Raw genomic sequence first — 7,452 nt, forward strand, 5'->3', positions numbered from 1 at the left:
GGAATTTGAAAGCTACAGAAAACACAATATATCCCACTCCCATCAATTCACTTGTTCCTCAGATTGGTCACAAATTCTGGTTCTAAATAATTTCAGTCTCCTGTACAGTCTCACTGATGAGAAGCATAGATGGGACAGACAATTAAGAAGAGAGCCCAATGAATATACCCAAAGCAACCAATTTCTCCTGAGGTCACAGAGGTGGAAAGAGTGAGGATTCTCTAAAAGCCCAGCATATGACCGTGTTCAGTCATCCTCTCTGGGAAGACACCCATGTACTCTGGAACTGGGGCAGTGGTCCCTCTGTGAATTCTTTGCTACTATGTTCAGCTTCTAGAAGTTACCTTGTATGGTTCTCTTCCTTTGAGAACCAAGATTGGTTGCAATAACTTCTCAAGAGAGCAAGAATTACATGAAGTTCTGTGTTTTAACTTTCTTTCTCCTTAACCACTGTCAACATTCTTAAATAAAATATTAAAACTTTTTTAACTGAAAATTATTTTCATATCTTGGGCTTAGTTCCTCTCAATGGGTCTTTCTTAGAAAAAAAAAGATGAGCGATGAAAAAGATGGATATTATGATGGAAGATTTTATGGGGAGAAAAGAAAGCGAGAAGAAAAAAAAAATTAGAAACCATGCTGTGGATAGAAGAGGTGCAAAAAAAAAAAAAAAAAAAAAAAAAAAATGAAGTTATCTAAGGATCCAGCATGCATTGTCATAAACTCACTGTAGATCTGTAGATTCTTCAAGGCTGACCCTTTCCTGTTCAGGCCACACCCATGAGGGACACAGCTCAGCCTTGACCAATGACTTCAAGGAGTTGCAGAAAACAAGGGGCCAGAGTTTCGCCAGTGAAGAATAAAAGGCGTGACTGCTAGCAAGCAGAACACACCTACTTCGGACACTTCTGTGATCACCAGCAAACTCACAGTCCTGACATCATGGTGAATCTCAATGCTGAGGAGAAGAGCATTATCTGTAGCCTGTGGGGCAAGCTGAATGTAGAAGAGACTGGAGGTGAAGCTTTGGGCAGGTAAGCATTGGTTCACAACGGATGAGAGAGAAGGGTGAACATGACCTTGGCAAAAGAACTAGGAAAGTCTCTGATTTTGAATTTGTTATTGTCTCATCTCACAGGCTCCTTGTTGTTTACCCCTGGACCCAGAGATTCTTTGACAGTTTTGGCAACATGTCCTCTTCCTCTGCCATCATGGGCAACCCCAAGGTCAAGGCTCATGGCAAGAAGGTGCTGACCTCCTTTGGAGAGGCCATTAAGAACCTGGACAACCTCAAGGGTGCTTTTGCTAAGCTGAGTGAGCTGCACTGTGACAAGCTGCATGTTGATCCTGAGAACTTCAAGGTGAGTTCAAGAGGCTCAGGTTTTCTGTATAGCTTTGACGTGGGGACAATAACGGGAGCTGAGGTTTTGATTGGGAATGTCAGCCACAGCCTCAGAAATCATTCGTCCAGTTTGGCAGTAGACACAGACACCTTGAGGGCATAATCAAGAGAAACTTGACTCAGAACTACTCACTGTAGAGGCCATTTAGAAGCCTAAATATTATTAAAACTATTCAGAAAATTTTGTCAGAACTGGATGTGTTTATTCTGAGAACAATATTAGAGATTAGCAGACTTGTGCAAGGAGAAATGGGATTTGTGTTTTGGAAGGCCAAGGGTTTTTCTCAAGGAAACAAAAGTGCCCTGTTTTAATGTTCATTCTAATTATTGAAATTTAGGGGAAAGTTTTAAAGATAGATTTTCTCAAAGAAAATATGAGAAATCTTTAAAATACATCCAATTCCCACTGAGTATTGTGACCTAGTGAGGATTTGTTCCTAAGTTGATGGGAGACTTAAAGTTTACACTGAGAATCTTTGCAGCACTAAAATCCTGTGTTTGCAGAATTTGGATGAATAAAGAAATGAAGAAGGGAAGAAATAAAAATGGTGAAATGAAAAGAAAGGGTGAGGTTATTGGGAGGCAGAATGTCGAATGCGGGACACATAAAAGTGAAGTTAAACCTCAGCTCACCTGGGGTTGCCACTGTGAAGGAATGTAGGTATAAAGCCAGTTTTTGCCTACAAATTGTCTTTGGAGACTCCTACTCAACATGCTTGTGTGTCGTTCTGTTCTTCATCTAACAGCTCCTGGGTAACGTGCTGGTGATTGTTCTGGCCTCTCACTTTGGCAAGGAATTCACCCCTGAGGTGCAGGCTGCCTGGCAGAAGCTGGTGTCTGGTGTTGCCAATGCTCTGGGCCACAAGTACCACTAAACTCTCCTTCCTATTCACCAGTGTTCCTGTGTCCCCGGTACCCTCCTTCTGTACATGGGGACTGAGTTCAGCCTTAACAGCATAGCTTCTGTTTAATAAAACATTTCTTCAGTAATCCAAAATTAATAGTTTTGTCTTCTCCATCTTTTACTACTCTTCTGTTAAAGGAAAAAGGAGTTTTGCAGTGAGAGGTAGGAAGAGACATAGGAAGAAACGAGAACTGTATAGGGACATACTAAAGTCCAGTATATAATTATTGAAAGATCAAGGATGCCAAGATGGGGAAGAAGTTCTATGGGTGTGGGGAACGGGTGAGTTAAGTCAGTGGGGACTTGTAGGATAGAGTGGCAAAATCTTGCTACAGAGGAGAAAAAGAAAGTGGTAAATGATACCAAGACAGCAGATTTGTGGCACATTTCAAATTTCATTAACAATAACAACAACTACTACAATAATAATAATAAAGTTTTGTGGAATCTAAGGCCCAGCATAGAATAACTTTTAATTAATTCTGATACACATTTTGAAGCAGCTAGCTTGTCATTTGTGTTAAGAAACTAATTCTGAGTTACAGGGAAGAGTTGAATGATGACTGAGAGCTTTCTAGCAAAAAATCCCCTTGATTCAACAAAAGCTTTCTCTTTTTTGAAGGAGTCAATTTCCTAATGAAGCACCAAGACTAAGGCACATGAAATAATTGTACACTATCTTCTGATAGAATATAATATATAATTAAATTACTATTAGGTCATAAATGTGGACATTGGGGGCTGAGGAGATGAAAACTTCATGTAGGAGAAGTCTATATGAATACTTCAAGGCTCATGGTCTAAAACCAACAAGTCAGAGCTTGGTGCTTGCATGAAACTGCCTTTCCAAAAGGAGAGCAGAGAGTAAGCATAGGTAGAGTATGAGCAAAGACCCAATAGTGCAAGACTTTGACTATAAAAATATAAGATATTGCTTGCCCTGATGGTATGCACCTACAATCCCAGCAACTTAGGAAGATGAGACAGGATGATGGCAGGTTCAAGGAAGACCTCAGAAAGTTACTGAGGCTCTCGGTAACTTAATCAGACCCTATCTCAAAAGAAATAGAAAGGACTGGGGATGTAGCTCTCAGTAGTAAAATGATCCTGGGGGTTTCATCCCCAGTACCAAATAAATAAACAAATAAAAGAAAAGCTATACAAGCTATTACTATGCTATTTGCAGTAGTAAAATAGTAAACAATAAATATTCTTAGAATGTTAAATGACTCAGAAAATAAGATTTTAGAGCAAAGCAATATGCTTACACAAAAAAACATATGTAAATGTGGTTGTATGAATCTTTTTCAAAGTAGTTTAAAACCTGAAGAGACGGAGAGCCTGCCCGTGAGGTGCAGCATTCAGTTCAGTGAAGGGATATTGTGGAAAGCAAATCTGTGTTCAACTTATAGGCACTAGACATGAATGGTGACGCAAAGGACCTAACAGTTCAAACTCACGAGGAGCAGTGAAGTCTGCAAATCACAAAAGGTAGGCACAAGAAGAGGCAGGAAGCAGTGGTATCTGATTGACTGGAGAGAAGGAGAAGGAAGAAGTGGCAGATGACCCAAAGCTGTGACCTGAATGAATGGAACAACCTGAGGCCATGCACTGACATAGGCCCCCACCCCCTTTAACTGCATTAGTAACTGAATCACTGAAAGAGTGCTACATTGCTCAGAGTCTTGATCTTCAAGTCCTGAGCCAAACTCTCATACCAAGGACTGAGACGAGTACACTGTATTAGTTAGTGTGCCAAACCTTGGCAAATAGAACTACCAGGCATTTCATTGCCTCCACACATGTATTAGAATTTGTTCTGTAAATTAATTTTTAGTTTGACTTTATATTTTCACAATAGGAATGAGAAACCAGTGATTATTTTAGTTTCAGGTGATCAAGAGCATGGGTCTCTCTGAGCCCCATGGTCTTTCAACTAGCCTCTGAACAGAAAAAGGAGAATTATTTGTGACACTGAATCTTGTCATCCAGTTACTTTGTCAGCAAATGAGAACAATGTGCATTTTTTTATCAATCAATTTCATTTTCTCTTTCTTGCCTCCAACTATTACTCTGACAGTGGGTATCAACAAGGATGGTGATGGGGTGATAGTAGAATGATACACATACTCTGCTCCGTAGGGATCATAGTATACCATTCCAAAAGCATGATTGAAAACATATTCATTCCATATTCCATTTGTTTACAATAAAAATAAATTAAAAAATAAAACAAAATTCATAATTTACGTGTAGACACACACACATACACATACATACACACAGGTCTTGATGACTTAAATATTTAGTAGATGAAAGGAAAACTAATACTTATTGCTAGGCATTAAAAGCCATCTGAACAAAATAGAGTTGTGATAAACAAGATAGTATTGTGAATGAAATCTAGTGAAGAGTACAAAGGGTTTCCAGATTATGTCATTACTGGGATTAAAATCTTGCAACGACTACTCACTTCCTGCCTCTGTCAACCAGTTCTAAGTCATTAAGCCCATGCCTCTTTTGTAAAATACTTCTTTTCATTCTTATTTTACCACTTGCATGTCCAACTCACTGGCCCTTTATTTATTTCTCCAGCACACCAAAAGTTTATTTTCTGCTTCAAACTCTTCCTGATATACTCAGGCTTACTAAGCATACTTCACTTTAATCAAGTGCAGATATTAATTTTCTTCTTAGTAATAATGTCTGATATTATTTTCTAGACTGGACTACATATTCATTTTCTATATCTCCATCTACTGAACAATAAGCCTTCAGAGGACAATTTAACTTTCTGATTCATTTATCTTAGGTTCTGAGTCATCCTCCAAGGCCAGGACCTACAAATTGAACCCAGTAGGGATGTGGTCAAAGATCTGTACTTGGCATGCCCATCTCACAGATACATAATATTAAAGAGACTTTAACCTGGGCTTCTCTCAGATTCTATGTCCTATGCTGCTAAACCAGTAAAACTTTCCTCTGTCTCTCTTATATTCAGAGAAGTCACAAATTATTTTGGCTGTAAGTGTAGAATTACTATTGATATGTTAACAAATTTCATTTCCCTGATCACCTAGTCCCCATTTATGAACAGATAAAAACTTTACATGAGATTATAAAGACCTAAAGGATTTCATCTATATTATTAGTTTCAGTCTTCATGAGAAGTTAGGGGTTAAAATGATTCAAAACCAAAATTTCCCTCTTATAAAGTGCATAGGTAACATCTTCATCTGATTTGTATATAATCTATGAGTTTAGATAATAGGGCAAATAGTCAAGCCAGATTTTCAAAACTTCAGGCATTATGATCTAGCAAGGTAATCAAAAGCAAAACAGAACAAAACAAAGAAGGTATGACTTCTTCTTGTTTTGTTTGGTGTCATATGTCAGAATAGAAATGCAACCATCCTAAGACTGAGATATCTCACTCAGTATTTATCCCAAATTGCTAAATTCAGCATATGATGGTGATACAGCCTCATCAATGTTTATAGTAGCGCAATTTACAATACCCAAGTTATGGAAATAGCCCGGGTTCAACTCAGTGAATTAATGAATTAAGAAAATATAGTATACACAGTGGAATTTCACTCAGCCAGAAAATCTATGATCAAATGTTTTCTCTTATATGCAGAAGCTAGACCAAAATAATGGATAAATGCATGGAGGATGTTGGATCTCAGAAGGATACAGGGAAGATCAATGGAGTAGAGAAAGGAAACTGAGGGGGGAAAGGAGGAAGGGAAAGAGGAATAAATGTGACAAAATCACACCATGTACATGAATAAATATACATAATAAATTCTACTTTCATTATGTCTATAAAGCACCAAATTTTTTAAAAGCAATATATATAGAAGAAGAAAAATCAGGGGATTGAGGAGGGGAGGAATAAAGGAAGCACTAGGAACTGAAATAGAGCAAGTTAAATTCCATGCATGTATGATTATATCAAAAAGAACCTGATTATTATGTATAACTATAATGTACTAACAGAAACATTACAAATATCTATAGTTGTATTGGATCCCCAGCACTGCAAAACAACAACACAAAAGTTTTTTTTAAAAATGTAATTCTGTCCCAGCTGTGACAGTATGTGTGGAATGTTAGTCAGTGAAAAAGAAACTCCTGCCTCATGAGTTGCTTTGCAAACACATGGAGGAAGCAAAGGTGATTCTTGGTATTATGTCTTGAAATAAAATTGACTAAAATTATTTGAAAGATAAATCATCCAAGGTCATAGTATGTACCTACCACGGAAGTTCCCTGCACTCTTCACTAAGCATAGAAGAACTACCCAGACCTGACTCAGCAGCCAGCACCCATTTATCCAGGGGGAATACATATTACCTGCTGATTACACAGTGCATTGACAGGGAAGCAAAAACTTGCTCAAAGGAGACATGCTTTATTTCAGACAGGCATACTGAGGTTAGGGTTCAGTCCTATATTGTGTTACACAACACTAATCTATTTCTGTAATGAGACTGACGCTTTACAGAAATTCTTTTCCTTAGACTATTCTGAACTAGGGAGAACATGGCTTAAACCCACAGAGAATGTATTCAAAGATCAATATAGCCCTTCCTGCTTGGAAACCATTCCTATCTGAATGAGATTTATATTTGTTCCCTCAGAGATCTTAAACACTGTGCTTAAATAAGAATCTCATAATACTTGAATTATTTACATGTTTGTCCATGCTTTAACCTCTAGGCCTCTCTGAGGCTAGAGACAAAAATATAGGAAAGGCAGGCAAGAAAGTCCTAGAATAATCTCTGGCAGGATAAGAAGGACACAGCTAAAGAATAAAAGGAAAATTGAGAAAATTGACTTGAAACAGGAGAAGCACCCTAAAAAATGTTAGCAGCAGGGTCCCTTGGAGTGGGCCTCCCTAGCACTATTATCTTAACACTAATGTCTGTCTGAAACCTGCTCTGCTCAAACCCCACCCCCACCATGACCAGTCTTGCTTTTGACCAATAGCCTTTGCTATTGACCAATAGCCTCAGAGCATGTAGTGAGGCAAGGGGACACAGGGTCAGTGCTGAAGAATAAAAGGACGTGCCTTCTAGTAGTTGGACATGCTTGCTTCTGAAGCATCTGAGATTATCGATAAGCTCCTAAACCAGACACC

General features: G+C 38.3%; 1 protein-coding gene across 1 annotated transcript; it reads left to right on the forward strand.

Moving 5' to 3' along the window:
- The first annotated feature begins 845 nt into the window (after window positions 1–845).
- On the forward strand, window positions 846–2,349 carry HBE1 (hemoglobin subunit epsilon 1). Its single transcript, XM_079104836.1, has 3 exons — window positions 846–1,034; window positions 1,139–1,361; window positions 2,149–2,349. Exons 1-3 carry the CDS (start codon window positions 943–945, stop codon window positions 2,275–2,277), a joined length of 444 nt encoding a protein of 147 aa, XP_078960962.1. The 5' UTR covers window positions 846–942; the 3' UTR covers window positions 2,278–2,349.
- The last annotated feature ends 5,103 nt before the right edge of the window (window positions 2,350–7,452 follow it).

This window comes from Sciurus vulgaris (genome assembly GCF_902686455.1).
Source record: "Sciurus vulgaris genome assembly, chromosome: 11".
Classification (NCBI taxonomy): domain Eukaryota; kingdom Metazoa; phylum Chordata; class Mammalia; order Rodentia; family Sciuridae; genus Sciurus; species Sciurus vulgaris.

Excerpts from the sequence above, each read along its gene's own strand:
- HBE1 (XM_079104836.1), top strand. The coding sequence starts at position 943 with ATGGTGAATCTCAATGCTGAGGAGAAGAGCATTATCTGTAGCCTGTGG. Across the intron at positions 1,035-1,138 it reads GGAGGTGAAGCTTTGGGCAG|GCTCCTTGTTGTTTACCCCT; the intron begins GTAAGCATTGGT and ends CTCATCTCACAG. Across the intron at positions 1,362-2,148 it reads TTGATCCTGAGAACTTCAAG|CTCCTGGGTAACGTGCTGGT; the intron begins GTGAGTTCAAGA and ends TTCATCTAACAG.